This window comes from Capra hircus, chromosome 13 (genome assembly GCF_001704415.2).
Source record: "Capra hircus breed San Clemente chromosome 13, ASM170441v1, whole genome shotgun sequence".
NCBI classification, from domain to species: Eukaryota; Metazoa; Chordata; class Mammalia; order Artiodactyla; family Bovidae; genus Capra; species Capra hircus.
Window position 1 is genome coordinate 57,257,032 of NC_030820.1, and position 17,286 is coordinate 57,274,317.

Sequence of the window (17,286 nt, forward strand, 5' to 3'; positions counted from 1 at the left end):
TGGCCTCCTTTGCTGACAGGTGAAGCTGCCCCGGAAAGGCAACGAAATCAGGCTTCACCCAGGTGCACCTCAAGCACTGAGGCCAATGCACACCAAATAAAAACAAAGGAGCCCTTTCTCACGTGTAAGCATCATCTTGTCTCATTAGAAGGAAGGCCTGCAAACACAGGACATTTTGTTATTCAACTGCTTTTTCCCCCAAGTACATGATACTCTGAGAGCCAAGGTATTTTGTTCTATATTTATTTGTAAGCGGGGCCATCCCCTGACACTGCTGAGGCAGTTGTTGTTGTTCAGTCACTAAGTCATACCCGACTCTGCAACCCCATGAACTGCAGCACGCCAGGCTTCCCTGTCCTTCACCATCTCCTGGAATTTGCTCAAATTCATGTTCACTGATGCCATCCGACCATCTCGTCCTCTGTCGTCCCCTTCTCCTCCTGCTCTCAATCTTTCCCAGCATCAGGGTCTTTTCCAGTGAGTCAGCTCTTCACATCAGGTGGCCAAAGTATGGGAGTTGCAGCATCAGTCCTTCTAGCGAATATTCAGGGTCAATTTCCTTTAAGATTGACTGGTGTGACCTCCTTGCTGAGGCAGTTGGTGTCACCAAAGAGCCACTGGATCAGGACAGACACCTGGCTTCCACTACCAGCTCTGCCATCATCATCACATGCCTCTGATTACCCCACCCCCCCACCCCCTGAACCTTTCCTTATCTGCAAAAGGCAGGCCACAACTACAAAATCTTGGTCTTCCTTAGCAGACAATCATAAATCAAAACAAATGCCCAGGGTTAGTTATTACTTTAAAAACCACTCCTCTGATGGGGGAGGGGTGAGTCTTTCTGAAAGACATACACTTCTGCTCATCCATTCATATTTAATATCAGAAGGCACACCTACACTGTACATCTGCCTGTTGAGACTATTTTATACTCAGAAAATGATGCTGCTGCCCCAAATTTATTGTGAAAAGTGGGTAAGTCTCATCTACTGACAACCGTGCTTAAATATGTCATGGGCAACGAAATCAAGAGGTAAAAAAGAAGTCAACTTTAAAAAGGGAATAAAAAACATCAATTGCCCTTGATTTCAACAGAAAAACGCAAACCATATGAATCCAAGGAATGCTGAAATGCCAATATCCTGGGTCCCCCTCCCTGACCAGTGAGCTACAGTGCAGAAGGTTTGGGGACCAGAGCCAGACAAGCAGGATCTACATCTTGGTTTTGTCACTGGCCAGCTTCGTGAGCCTGTGGCCACCGGAGTCATTCTGGTACAACGGGGTAACAACAATGCATTCCACGCTGGGCAGATAACAGAAATTACTTGAGATAATACGAGTGCAGACCCAGCACAGAGATCCTCAACAAATGTTGGCTCCCACCCTCCTGATTCCTCCTGGATAATAACTTGATTCGAGAGTCCGAATCAGGTCTTGCAGCCTCAGAGAGAAATACACAGGGGGACAGCGAGTGTGGGTGCACCCTAATGAGAGAACCCAGAGGATGCAGGGAACAAGAGTCTGCAGAAATCATGAGATAATGAAACACCTTATATCTTTCCAAAGAGGTGAGTCATTTTCTTTCAGGTGTCAAATGAATAGCCAAATGTATCACAATCAAAATTCGTCAGGAAAAAAGTCAGCCAGATACCCATTTCAAATGAGGAGTAGCTTCTAATGATGCCTCAGAGGCCTTGGTGACAGTCTCCTGATACTTGAAGGATTAACACACACTCCCCCACACCTCCTCCAGAAATACAAAAGGCACTGCTGGATCCAGAAGTCGTAATGAGCTCAAAGTTTATTTCATTTCTAAAATACATTTAAACTCAAACCCATCGCTTACATCTCCTTAATTCTGAAATTCAATTCTCAGTTTGGGCACTCTACCAGCATCTTTTCAAAAGTTGGACTCTGGAAAATAAATGCACTCTCAGACAGAAGGGGGGAAAAAACCCATCAGACATGCACAAAACTTGCACCCTTGAATACATTCCAATTTCCTCAGCCTTCATCTCCCTTAGCTTTTCACAATCAGTAAAGTGCAGTTACCAATCATTGGAAATGACATGAGCTTAATGTCAGAAATCATTTAGCTTAAATAAGAAAATAACTCCATTTAGCTTTCTCCCACAAAGTAAAATTAAGTTTGTTTAGCCTTTTTTTTATTTATTGCCAAAGGGCAGATTTAATTTCAAGGGAGTGAAAACCCAACTCATTCTCAAGTAAAGTCTGATGTTACCACTTTAATTTTGCTCTAACTATTGAGGCACAAAGGCTGTAAGCATTAAACTAAAGAGGCATTAATTATGGAAAAACAATAGGTGAGTGGGACCCACTGAGCTTTTTAATCAGAGGGTAGGGAGCTGGGGGGAGATGCCTACCATCTTCCTTTGCTATACTGTAAACACAAGCTTGAAGAGATCCCACTGAGTCTAGGGAGCCTTTTCAGCCCACCCTTCAGGCCTTCATTCTCAGAACTTACCAGATACGTTAATCGAGGCCCCTGCATCAATGATCCCACTGTTGGGCCTCACGCAGTACCTACGTGGTGCTGTGGTCTTCACTTTAAAACACACATTTCGATCTGTCGGGTTGCCAAGCTTCAGGTTGGTGGTGACAACATCGGTGAAAGGACCTGCAGAATGAGACAGGGACTGGTTGGGGATCCCATGAGGACCACGCGGAGGAAAGACTGATTTATGGTATGGGGTCAGGACGGATGTGGAACCTGGTTGACTCATGATCATTTCATCATGACACACGGGAGAGATGGGCTGAGGCCAACACACTAACAGTGACAGCTAAAATCCACCACGGTCTCGTCATACCACCAGGCACCTGGCCTAGTGAGCATTCCAGCAGACAGGGTCTCCCTGATAGCTCACAACTTTACTGCCAGACAAAACACTGAGGCTTGGGAGAACATACCACGTACCTAAAATTTTCATGGTAGTTAGTGGTAGCGAGGGTCTGCAACCAGGCAGCCTGAGTCCAAGGCCAGCTCTTAACCTATGCTGAACACTGATTCCCACAGTAACCAGATGAAATCTAACACAGAGAAGGTAAAGGACTAGACTTGGGTCCAAAATGATGATCAAAGGCAGCGTGCCAAAGGCAGCAGATTCAAGAAAGACTTCGAGGTGTTAGTGGTCTGTAAACATAACCCCCCAACACACAATACAGTGATGCTACAGCAAGGTCAGAGTCCTGCAGGGCAGCCCACACCTAAAACAGCGCGTTCACTTTTAACTACCCAGGGTATTGGAAGATTGAAACAAAGCTCAGTGCCCTAAGGGTATTTTTTATTATTATTTATTCATTTTCTACTTTATTAGATTTTTTTAATTAAAAAAGTAAAACATGCTTCTTAAAACAAGCCAAACAATAAAAGATGTATAAAGAGGAAGTTAATAAGCTTTCCCCTGTCCCTTGAGGTAACTAATATTAACACTGTGGGAGATCCATCCGCATCATCTATGCTTACACAAACTGTACATACATACAGGAGTGTGTGAGTGTGTGTGTGTGTGTTTGTCGGGGGGGGGGGTGGTAACAAAAATGAGATCATACTACTCACAGTACTCTGAAACTTCCCTGAAACCTGACCTGTAAGGTTTACAAAGGAGTCAGGTGGGAGGGTTGAACTATAATGCCTCTTAGGTCCTTTTCAACCCCTTTTCAAATTTACATCTTTTCATTGTGTACAGCAACGGTGTCTTTGTGCATCTTCCAGGCAAGCTCTTTACTCCTATCTTTTTGTTCACAGGGAATTCAGAGATAGGGTGGGGAGGTATATGTGGCCCTGTGCTCACAAACTAGGAAATACATACAGTTGGTTCATCTGCTCCATAAGAAGATCCTCAACAAAGATATTTACATCTGTGCCTCAAACATTTTTCAATGAGACTCTGAGCTTCTGAGGAGAAGAATGATACCGTACCAGTTTTCACATCTCCAACACAGTGCCTGGGATCTAGTAAAGGGAGGCGGGCAGGGGGTGAGAGATCGAGATTGACTGACTGAGAGTCCTTCACCAAGGAGGAAACCGCCTCGTGGATTACCACCAGCAAAATTAAAATCTCAGGCTGCTTTCTCGCCTCTGGAGGTACTCTGGGTATGAAAAATCAATCTGATATGGGCTTAACAAATATAAATTAAGAAATCAATAACGGTGAAAAGAAAGAAAGGAAAAGAGACTCAATTCCAAAATAAAATAAACGACAGCCAGTTCTGCTAGAAAGCTTATTTTGAAAATGTGAATCTGTTTCAATGTGATTGATGTGCATATTAGAGGGACAATCTGAGCATAAAATGAATTTCACATTTGCTTATGTGTGATTTTGTCTGCAAGTAACGCTAAGTGATCACAGAAAACAACATCCAGCTGAACTGAATGGCACAGAGATACAGAAAACACAGCTTCACACATCTCCATCACCACCAGCTAAGCAGGCTCACCCTGTGGCCCTCACAAACTGTAACTCTTCCAACGACCACTTCCATAGGCAAATGTCAGTTTTTCATGGTAAAGTATCATATTTATTGCAGTATTTATCTATTTCTGAGCCATTTAATGTGTGCTAAACTGTGCTTCTGCTTATATTAGGCTCCCATTTTTATGTCTCTGACCAACAAAGCTTTTGAGTGTTACGCACCTAACCTTGTTCCTTCCTCTTAAGTCTTAGTCTTTTGTGCTATTTTTGTATAGGATGGCGATTTTTAGGAATGCGTATATCATATTATAGCAGGAACTACCATACTACTGGATTATCTATAGTTTTGTAGTTACTTATACCAAAAGCTACTTTCATTCTTTGAGCAATGACACCTTCAAGAATGAAATGGCTAGGGAATTTCCCAGTGGTTCAGTGGTTAAGACTCCAGACTTTCACTGCCGAGGGTGATAGTTCAATCCCTGGTTGGGGAACTAAGACCCTACAAGCCACGTGGCAAGTTAAAAAAAAAAAAAAAGTGAAATGCCTAATAACAATTTCTCCATTTGCTTACCTTTCCCATAAGCCCTGCCTTTGACCCTCTGGCAGCCAAACTGGAAGCCACAAGAGCAGGGCATTCTCCAGGTCCAATTGTGGCTAGATGTGGGGTGTTGTCTCCCCTACTGACTCCACCACACAAAGCCTCTCCCTACAAGCTACGTCACCCCCTTACTGAGGGTGGGCACCCTGTGGCTCCAGGGGATTTGCAGCTACAGTGAGGGAAAGCCAGATGCCGACCACGCTTCATCCTTGTATGAAGTTGTTGGGAGGGAGAAACAGGACACTTGGTGCTGAAGGCAGCACCTTTATGCTCGACTATTCAGGGCCCCACCCCTTTCTAATCCCCAACACACACAGCCTGGCTCAGAACGAAGATGGAGGAAGTTTTCTCCCAGTAAGTCTCTTTGCTTGAAATGGTATCACTTCAGCAATGGTTAAAAAAAGAAAAAAAAAAACACAACTCTGGTTTCCTGGAGTCAAAGAAAGAGATTAAACAAGCACACAAACATAGCTCAGACCTACATGGACACGATCACCATGTACATGCATTCTCTGTCCCTCATATAAAAAGGGCCCACTACAAGAACTCCACATAACCATAGCTCCAGCTCCAAAGGCGCCACATTACTTGGGGGGAAAGGAGAAGAAAACAGATTTTTAAAATGTAGACATCTGAAAAAAGGTGAGCTTTCAAATACAAAGCCTATGGGGGAACAGTACTCTCACTGATGATCTGAATCTGATTCATAATCCACCAGGCCTTAAAGTTTTCTAGATACAAGGTGAAATCTGTTCAACAAAATTCTGCTTCAAGAACATGGAAGCATCTTCAGATAAGAATGCCAAGAATTCATAAGCGCCCACAAATCCACATCCACCACCCCACCCCGCCAAAAACCAGCATTTTCTAAGGTGGTTTGAAGTGTACTAAGCAGAAAACTGATTTGGCGAGATTTCACTGTGATGAAATTAAGAATACTCATTTCCAACTCAGTTTCTCCTGTCCCTTCCTCCTCCTGCTGCCTCATAAATCGGAGTCACGGATAAGTTTAAGTGCATTTACCCTTTGCAATGACCTTTTCTTCTAGGTAGTCCACAAAAATAAAGCAAATTTAACTGCGGACACTAACCTGCTTCTGGAAACTCCACTGGTTAACCTATTACACAGCAATTTAAATAATATTTTAACCTATATGATTCACTTACAAGGTAGTTTAAACTATTAAAAAACAAACATTATTTGTAATAAATAAGCAGAATAAATATCCCAGATTTCTCCCTCAACACTCAGTCCTAAACCTTTAAGTATTAGAGACTCATTGGGCTTACGTAGAGCTTTTTTTTTTAAATCTAGAGGAAACAATACTAAAAATATATGCAAGTGAACATCATCACTGATAAAACAGCAAAGTCTAATGTGAAAAAATCAAGACATTGTGTAAAAACAGGCCAACCCTTCAATCCACACTCCGGACAATTCAAGAATTTTATTGAAAACAAATTCTATTTGATTTCAGTAATTACAAGAAATAAACTATGTTAGTGTTCTCCTTTTCTCCTGTATTAATGAATTAGAATACACAAAAATCCCAATAAAAATGATGTAAGAGCTTGTGAGCATCATTCAGATTTTTACTAGTTACTTTCCTTTCATAAAACTGCCATTTCCATTAAAGCATTATGTAAAAATGGGATTTTACTATACCAACATGGGTGTTTATCTCCAATGAACATAAACACTGCTTACGTAGTAGAGTCAATTTTATAAATGAAATATTCAAAAACTAGACTTTCTTCTTTGAAGAGATGAAAAAATGATTTGTTATCTCTAGAACTGCAGCACATTCATTTAATCAGTTTTCTTTCTAATCTTCTAGCCTTTCAACAGTTATGCAGATATTTTAAGAACATCTAAAATGTGAAACAGGAGGGCCCCCAAAATGAAACAACATGAGTTTGAGAGAAATTAGGAATATTCCTTAAAGTCCTAATTTTTTTCTTTTCAGCCATTTGAATAATGTTCCTTATGCCCTACATTATGCATATTCATCTGTGAAAATGCTTGTGAGTTTGATAGATGCTCATGAATAGCATTAACTAACTTGAATTCAAATTCCGTAACATGCTTTAGAATGTATTAAGATAAAACTAAGCACAGTATAAACCATTTCCTCACTCAGGTTCACCTTATTGTCATTTGAAAGTGTATATTTTAAGATACAAAGAAGATCTAGAATTGTCCTGTCTTAGAAAGTAAATAATAGAATGTCAGCAGAAATATGCATAGCATTAAAAGTAAAAGCAGAAACAGTGAATCTTTCAGTCTTACTTACAGAAATGGAGTCTCATAATTATAAAGCTCTGGTTTTAAAGGTCAAGGAAACAAAGTCACAAGCCAGCAAACTTCTCAACAACATGACATCAGATTTCAGGTAGTGGCAATTTCATAAAAAAATGGCAGGATAAACTTATCAATCAAGAAACACAAGAGCATTTTGTGGAAAAAGTATTCCATTAAATCTTGAAAGATTTTACCAATATATGCATGGTTTAAGTACTTCCTTTCTGTGACCATTCACTCCAAGATCCATGAGAGAAAAGACTATAACAAAACTCTTCCTTTCAGAAAGAGGAAACAACCATTTTCATGAAAGAATGACCTAAGCATTCAGGTCCCAATGACTTTTTAAAAGGTAACAGTGGAAACGCCAAGTGAACTCAAAACTGAATCTTGACCTTACTTATCTTTGTAACTCTAGCAGATCATATCACCCCGCACGTAAAGCGCAGGACATAGTTTAAGCGGTATTACTCTTACTTAGCAACTCAACTAGAAAATAAAGATACATACACACACATACAACTATAAACCCCCTAGAAGATAACATAAGAAAATCTAGATACCTTGGGTTTGACATGACTTTCCAAAAGATACAACATGGAAGGCACAATCCATGAAAGAAATAGTTAGTAAGCTGGACCTCATTAAAATTAAAAAGATTTGTTCTGCAATGGATACTGTTAAGGAGAATGAGAAGACAAACAAGCCAAATACTAGGAGAAAATATCTGCAAAAGACATATTTAATGAAGAATTGTCACCCAAAATATATAAAGAACTCTTAACATTCAACAATAAGAAAATGAACCACCAATCTTTTTAAAAAATGGGCAAAAGATCTGGACACCTCAGGAAAGAAGATATACAGGAGGAAAATAAGATCTACAGAGAGAAAAAAATATACAAATGAAAAGATGCTCAACATATGTCATTAGGAAATTACCAATTAAGACAACACATGAGATACGAATACACACTTCTCAGTGGCCACAATTTAAAACCCTTACAGCATCAAAGGCTGGCAAGGATGTACAGCAACAGTTCTCATTCCTCACTGCTACAAATTCAAACCTCTGGAAGACAGTCTAACTATTTAACACACACACACACATACACACACACACACACATACTCAATATACTCTCTTACTACACAATCCAGCAATCACACTCCTTGGTATTCACCCATGGGAGCAGAAAACCCACATGCACACAAAAACATGCACACAGATGTTGACAGCAACTTTATTTATACTGCCCAAACCTGAGAGCACCAAGATGTCCTTCAGTAGGTGAATAAGCTGTGGGACATACAGACCATGGAGTATCATTTCACGCTAAGATGAGCTATCAGACCACAAAAATTCAGACGCAGGTGAGTCTTAAATGCACATTACTCAGTTAAAGAAGCCAATCTGAAAAGACTATACCCTACATAACTTCAATTATATAACATTCTGGAAAAGGCAAAACTATGGAGAGAGCAGTTTCCAGGGCTTATGAAGGAATGGAGGGATAAACAGTCTGAGTACAGAGGGTTGTCAGGGCAGTGAAACTATTCTGTATGATACTACAATGGTGGATAAGTGTTATTACACATCTGTCAGAGCCCACAGGATGTACAACAGCAAGGCTGAACCCGGACTTAGACCGTGGACTTTGGGTGACAAGGACATGTCAGTGCAGGTGTATCAGCTGTAACAAATGCACCACTCTGGTGGCTGGATGCTGACAGCAGAGAAGGCTGTGCATGCAGGGGCCAGGCACAACTCTGTGCTCAAGTTTGCTGTGAACCTAAAACTGATCTTAAAAAATAAAGCTTTCCACCCTGCCAAAAAAAAAGAAGCACCCTCAACATCTCAGATATTAAGTACCACTGATTTTTAACAGACATAATGTAGATATAACTGGATAAAGATAAATGAACAAAGATGCTGTGTTTTGCTTTTCCTTTTCTGGAGTTCATGAAAAATTCTGGTGTTGCAAATAAATATTCTCCCTATGTAATATGTCTCCTGATGTAGCTACAATACTTTGAAACTCAAACTGTGTGTTACCAAGAAGTTATATACCAATCTGATATATTATCTATCAGGTCTCAGCTTTCCAGATATAAACTTAGAGTTATTAGTTCCACACCAGTTTTTTTCACACTGCATAAAAAGAGCTATATTATTTTATACTCTTGCAAACACAATTGAGGTACATCATCTCTCTTTTCTTCAACCCTTCCAAAAGACATGTTACCATATTTCACTTCAACTCTGAACAGATTACCTTCTGGGAAGGTAATAATCTGTCTCCAGAAGCCTAGGACTCATGATGGATTTTGTTAAGACAATGCAATTATGCTTGAGGTTTCAATACAACAGACCCTGTGTATGGGAAAATATATTAAAATGGGGGAAATGGCCACTCTAAAGTAAAAACTGGCTGGATATCTTACAGATGTCTTCAAAACTGATCCTTTGACAGTCTGTTTTCATTAAAGGTGTCCTAATGCTTCCTGCCTTCCCAAGCTACCTGCAGTACAACAGCCTTCTCTTTATTCTTGTTCATGTTAGGCTTCCGCTTTCAGAATGTAAATTGCCTGAACAGAAAGACTTTTCTTGTTCACTTGTGATCACAGGTTTCCAGACGTAGCATGGATGCTCAATAAATGTCCTGGAAAACGAGTGAATGGCCATGCCACCCTTCCATCTATTTTATTTTATTATTTTATTTATTTATTTTTACTTTACAATAGTGTGTTGGTTTTGCCATACAAGGCTTTCACTCTTCCTGCACCCTCCCTCCTGGAGGCACCACTAGGCTCCGGGTGAATCAACACTAAGCTAGCTACTGCTCCCGCTGCATGATGAGTCCCCTTTTCATCTTCTGCACAGAATCAACGGACAGTTCACGTGTTCCTTTCCTGATCGCTTCCCACCTGGAGTGAACCTCCACACAACTCAGCACCGGACGTCCAAAGCCTAGAACCGCGCGTACAACACGCATAGTAAAGGGCTCACTAAGCGTGTGCAGTCTGAATGAATGCCAGGCTTCCTCAGAGGCAACCCAACTCTGATTCCGACACGTTTCCTGTAAAAGAATGCCTCATCCATAACTTCGCTCTGAAATCATGATATATTTGCACAGACCATACACAGGTTGAAGGGACTACGAATAAAAACGTTTACTTGTGTCAATAAGGCTTTCGTCACTATTATTCCATGATAATTTTGTTTAAAGTTGTCCCTCTAAAAAATGAAAAACAGATTTCATAGTAACAGATATTCAAAGAGGGTAAACTCTTAAATAACCATGAATTCAAGAATAACAACACTGGGAGATTTTTTTTTAATCTATTTTCTTGATATAATTCTTAGCTCACACATTAATTCAATGTTTTACAAACAAAAGTAAAGCTTTGCAATTAATGTGCCTTTACTGGCAGACACTGGATTCCAACATTTCAGCAGAAAGCCTTATTATATATCTCTGATTCTGAAAATACCACAAATAAAAAGAACCTGACACACACAAAAAACTTTCCTAAAGAAATCTTAGAATGCAAAGTGTTCTAAATTAATAGAGCAACCAACCCACCTGATATTCCTGGGAGACAGCCAGCTATTGAGAAGCATCACACCCATTTTTATAGCAAGAGAAATCAAAACCCAAGAATATTCACTAGTGATTACATCAAAGGCACACTAGACGCTGGCTTGACTGAAAAAGACTATACCAGCCTCTAAGGCCGCTTATTCAACTCACTAGTTTCCTAGCTCCTCTGGAGCAAGAGGAAATAAAATTCAGTCTCCCATCAACTCCATGGGTGGGAAACTACACCATAAGGCGCCCTACTGTAGTGGAAGAACTCAGTGGATCAAAGTACTATGGAAGCTCAAGAACAAACTCAGGAAAGCTCCCTGCGAAAAATAAAAAGCTGGACAGCAAGGGACAACCGCCTAACAAGTGGAAGGATATTTGGAGCTTACGTTAACAGACAAGCAATTATTCAGAACATATAAAGAACTCTTATTAAGAACAAATGTGTCAAATTCTTATGAAGGAACTCTACACAACAACTGAAAAGAATGAAGTAGATCTGTATTTTAACAACAGATGGTCTTAAAAACACGTTAAGTGATACAAACAGCATAATACCACATTAGGTAAAACAAGAAAAAAACAACAACAACGAAATATTTCACACTAAATTCCTCTGAAAAGTAAAGAAGAGAGGAGCATGAAAGGGCAGAGGCGGAGGGCAGACATGTCTTCAAATTCTTGGTGAAGTTTATTCATTAAAGAAAAACTTCAAAACAAGTCTAAAAATTATTAACATTTAGTTATTTTGTATTTAGATGTTTATTACATGATCTGTATTTTTCTGTAATTGTATTTTTTCCACATGAAAAGAGCTATAGTTTATGTAAGATTCAGACAATGTTCTGAGAGAATTTTCTTCTTGCCTGGAATACTCTGTATATATAAAAATACTAGAATCCTGAATTGTGGAGTTTCTTGAAAACCTATACACACACACACCCAGACATACACATCAATAGCCATTCTTATTTTTATAAAAATCAAAGTAATTATTCAAAACATTTTTAGAGTAGCAGTGGTCTCAATTCAAGACAAAAACCCAAACCCCAAATTCTTACAAAATCTATTGTGAAAACCAAGACTATAATAAGCCTTTACACACCTAGAAGTAAGACTAGAAGCCTTTACACACCTAGAGATAAATTCTATGACTACTTTCGTTAATGCAACACCTCTTTTTTAAACAGAAAAATGGCAGAATGTTTATATAAGAGCTGAAGTTTTGTACATTCCATCAATACACAGCACTAAGACAGATTATGGTACACCAGTGAAGATTATTTTAAGGTGATGGCACACCTGTCTAGTGTGAATTTTACATCAGTTCTAAAAAGATCTTAGACTCAATTTTTTTTCAATGCAGAATCTTTTGTCCCACTAACAAAACATCTAGTAATTTTTCTCTATTTAGAAGATCAAAATTTGTGATTTAGAGAGATCAGGAAAATAAACAAAAAGGTAAGCAATACTCTACCGAATTAAAACTCTACTTAAATATGAGGGGCAAAACATGACATTTTTTTCACACAAAGCAGGAAGAAATCAAGACAGAATTATGCCCAAATGAGAGAGACATGCGTGATTAGAGAGCAAGGGGTCCCAATTTCTCCCGGTCATGGCTGTGGCTGTTAACTTGACTGAGTTATAAATTAACAGCTCAAGTCAAGTGCTGAGAGTCAGTATCAGCAGAAGTAAAAATTTCCCCAAAATGTTCAACCTTTAATGGAGATGAGAGACAGCATACAAACAGCCGCCACACCAAAATCAACACATCCCAATTCACAGCAGACACACAGAGGAAAGAAGCAAACACACACTTAGCATTCTGCACCTCTATGGTCCAACGTGAATTTTCAATTTGTGAACAATGAGAAACAGCAGAATTCGGTTTATCAGTTAGTATGTAATCTGCTTTGGTTTCCTTTTCAACAGAGAATCTAAGTGGCTCTACCAGTGAAAAGAGATTATCAACCAGGTCAGCAGCTTCTTAAACAAATTCAACAAGAGACCAGGGAAAAAGGCTATGAGACTTAGATGAAAAATATCTTCTATTTTCCTCCTCTGCCTTTGGAAATCATATTCATTCTTCAAAGTTTTGCTCAAATGCGTTCTCTTTTGAAAAGGCTTACCTAATCTCTCAGTTGGAAAAATTATTCCTTCCTATACTGTGTTCTAACAATAAGCTGATGATGACCAAATTTATATCCTGACCCTCTCCTCTGGTGTCCACTTGTGGCTGTAATAAGCATCTTAAGTTTATCATGGCCAAACAGCAGAGCCCCATTCCCTTCACCCAAACACACTGCTTCCCATCTCAGGAAAAAGAAACCACCATTCACCAAAAAGCTTGGGCCAAAAGCAGTTACCTTACTTCCCCTCCCTTTCCACATTTAATCCTTCAGCCAGCTCTACCTTCAAAAGAGATTTGGAATCTGAGCACTTCTCATCCCATTCTCTTCATTGCCACCGTGCTGGTCCAAGCCACAGTCTGTTGGCCTGGGTTAGGGATAACTTATGGATGATGCATGCGTGGACAGATTATCAGGTAACTGTGTGGAGGGTGGATGGGCGGATGGATAATGGGTAAGTGTAGCAGCCTCATGGCTTCCACACACACCACCAACCACACATCTAAATAGCCTACTTTCCCCACACCAGCCATGGTCTTTTAAAAAGACTCCTGCTCAGAATCCTCCATGGTTTTCCAGCTCAGAACAAAATCCAAAGTCCCTCCCATGGCCAGCCTGTCTACCGGGAAGGTGTCTCCTTCCCCTCTGAGCTCCTCTGCAGGCATAGTATCTCTGCTGCTCCTTGAACATATCAAGCTTATCGCCACCCTAGGGCCTTGCACTTGTCCTTTCTTCTCTCTTGAACGTTCTTCCCCCCAAATGTGTGCACAGCTTGCAGACTCATTTTACACAGGTCTTGGTTCCAATACTGTATCGCCTTCTCAGAAACTTGGCCTTCTCCAATTGCCCTCTTTATAACAGAACCCACTTCCAAACCCCTTTAAACTTCATCCCCTCTCAACCTCATTTAGCACCTACCATTATCTCAAAGTATATTCTACATATTTCCCATTTTCTTATTTAGTGCCCATCTCCCCCACTAGAAGATGAGCTCCATAAGGCAAAGGTCTTGTCAGTTCTTTCATCTCAGTCTCTCAAGCATCCAGAACAATATTCAGCACAGTGCAGGCATTCAATAAGTAGCTGAGGACTGCACAGGCCAGGTACTATGCTAGGCCCTCAAGCTCAGCGGCAACACTGCTCTCCTGCCCAGAACCCCGAAGAGGCCGAGCCAATACACTTGGACAGCCGTCCCAGGACCCAACCAGAGCTAACGAACAGGAATCTCTGGGACTGAGGCTCCGGAATGATATATCTTGAAAAAAGAAAAAATCAAACAACAGTGACGTTAGTTAACACTTAACAGGTCTATTCTAAGCACTTCATATGCACCAACTCACTTAATCCTTCTAACATACCCAGAAGTGAAGAATTCGAGGCATGGAGACATTAAACATTTTATCCTAGATTTTCAGGTGGCAGATCCAGCAGTCACATCCAGGCAGTCTGGCCCCAGAATGCACACTCTCAACTGCTGTGTTGTACTCGACCTCTCACTGCACAGAAGACCATGTGGAAGTTAACACATAAAGTGTTGTGTAAACACAGGAGGGTGTGGAGGGCGGGGAGGTGAACACCAAGGGGAAATCCCAGAGTTTGGAAAGATGAAGGAACACACTTTCTGAGTTGAAGTAAAAGTGTTGGTGTGAGTACGGTGTGGTGTGATCAAAGCACATGGGGGCCTTGAGAAAGGAGGCCACATGGCTACAGCAGAAGGGGTCTGAGCGAAGGGAGTGAAAGGAGAAATGGGGCGAGGGGCAATCCCATCTGCTGTGCTTTTAACACCTTACAGTTTCAAAATAAGCTGTAAAACTTCATACCTACGCAAGTCTGGCAATGGGCTCTACAGGAGAAAATGAAAGGAAGAAAATCAAAAGTGTCTCTAGGAATGCAGCTGTGATGAAGGAAAACGGGCTTCCCTCTTCTCTTCATGGACTCTAAACAGTGTCCACTGCCTCTGCCAGCCTCTGGGGGAACCCAGACGTAAGTAAGAGGAGACGTACTCACACAAGTCTGTGTGTGTCTGAGTGTTTGAACATTTCAGGTGTTTAAAATGGAGAATAAAAGCTAAGACTGTTTTAAAAATAAAAAAAGCATGGCCCAGTTTGAAAGCCTGTGATGCTGGCCTAAGAATTCTCAACACTAACCTGTAGGGTTGAGGGAGCCAACAAACGTTTTCAAGTTTAGAAAAATAACTCTGACAAGTGTACGCAGGGTGGCCTGAAGGGGCAGGGAAGGAGAGAGTATATGAGAGCCAGAGTGGCACATGGGGCAATAATCCTACACTCAGGATATGGCAGTGAGGAGAAGCGGAAGCAAAGGGGTACAGGAGACACTGCTGATGACAGTGACTGATGAGATGGGAGTGGGATGGGAAGAGGGGGCAGTGAAAGACTGGTTTAGGATTCCTGGCTTACCTACGTGGGTTGAGGGGCCACTCCCAAGACAGGGAAGGCACATTTGAGAGTGTAAGTCAGGAACGCAGCGTGGAATACAGCGAGTCCTGATGTACTTTCATGACAACCAACAGGCAGGAATGTCCAGCAGGCAGAAAGCCTCGAGACCAAGATATGCTTGGAGATACAGATTTGGAAGTTTTCTGTGTAGCAGTGAGAGTTGAAAGGACTGTGAATGCGATAACACACAAAGAATGCTTAAATGGAGAAGATGGAGAACAGAAGCTTGGGAAATGTCAACATCCAGTAACCATGATCAAGGGCTAGGGAGTTCACCAGAAAAGTCAAAGGGTAAAGTCGCAAAGAGAAAATGGGTGAATTGAAAAGGGCTTCAGTGGAATGTAAGGTATGAGAACTGAAAGGAAACTAGATGTAAACCACTCACTGAGATTCACTGCTTCCAAAAATTAGTTGTGACGTAAGACTGGGCATCTGCTTAAGCGGGGGAAGATCTGGAGGAAGGTCGTTTCTTTTCAGGAAGAGGAAACTTAAGCATGTTTGTAGGCCCTGGGAAAGCATCAAGTAGAACAGAAATCTGAGGCACCGGGAGGAGGCTGACTAATGGAGCAAGACACCACAGGGATGGAAAAGGAATGGAGCAAAGCACACTACATGAGAGGTGGTGCTGAGTCTCTGAAACAGGAGGGGAGGATGGTGGAAACATACATTTGTAGAAGAGAAAGAAGTGACCAACCCTAGGTAGAATATCTTAATACTGAATGCCAGCTGCACACAGCAGGCCTTGTTGATGGGTTCCACCATTCCTTTCCACAGAAAGCTGTCTTTTGTTTTCCCTCTTTACCTTTCTCGACACTCTCAGACCTGGACACCGACTCCCTGGAACGTGCCAAGCACCGTGCATCATGCTGAGCACTGGGATCAGGGGTAAAGAAAACCATCCAAAAGGGCAAAGGCATTGCTGGTTAGTGGGGAAGGAAAGCAAGTAACCAAACACAGCTGACTGTGCCAAGTGCAGGGGCACAGGCATGGTGCGTGGGGCAAAGACGCGGAGGAGGGAGCAGTGGGACAGGAGGAGAGGTGGACGCAGCTCTGGGACTGGGGGAACCAAAGGCCAAAACGCAAGCACCAGGCAGTTGACGCCAGGGAGATCGAGGGCACAAACGACTTCCCAGGTGTCATTAGAGAATGCAAATTTTATTCTTTTGGCAATGGGCATACAAAAATTTAAGATTTTTAAGAAAACAAGAGAGAAGCTGAGATTGGCCCATCTCAAAGTGCCATCAGTACAGAGACAAGCATAAGGACTGGGACAGGAAGACCAGGTAAGAAACAATTACAGTCATCCACGGGAAAAGGAGGCAGTCACGGAGGGGACAAGAAAGAAAGGGCAGACCTGAACACCGGGCTTTCAGAGTGTGAGCTGCTTAACTGTGTGCATGTGGGCACCATTCCAGAAGGTGTGTGTCAGAAAAAGAGGTCCAAAGGAAAAAGGGAAAGGGAGTGGGGAAGAAGACATTTTGGGGCGTGCGGCACGTAAAGTGCCTGTAGCCCACATCTGAGCTTGAGTCAGTCCTAGGATCATTCTAAATGCTAGAAGAACCCAAGGGAACTGGCAGAGGAGACAGGGAGACTGGGCGGGGGCTGAGAGAAGGAGAGAAGAGGAACAAGAGCCGGGAAGGGAAACCTGTGCCCCTCAGCACCATCCTCAGGGCTCCTTAAGGAGCAGGCCGAAACGGCCAAAGGAGGGGGAGACAGCCGAAAGGTGGTGCTGGTGCGGGAGGAGGTGAAGGGGAGAGCGTTGGGTCCC

General features: G+C 41.7%; 1 protein-coding gene across 1 annotated transcript in view; it reads right to left on the bottom strand.

Moving 5' to 3' along the window:
* The window catches only part of VAPB (VAMP associated protein B and C), a 47,111-nt gene that overhangs the window by 19,567 nt on the left and 10,258 nt on the right, over positions 1–17,286 (bottom strand). The window contains exon 2 of the mRNA XM_018057622.1: positions 2,489–2,641. Within this exon, the coding sequence (XP_017913111.1) occupies positions 2,489–2,641 (153 nt within the window). The remainder of the gene's footprint in view (positions 1–2,488; positions 2,642–17,286) is intronic.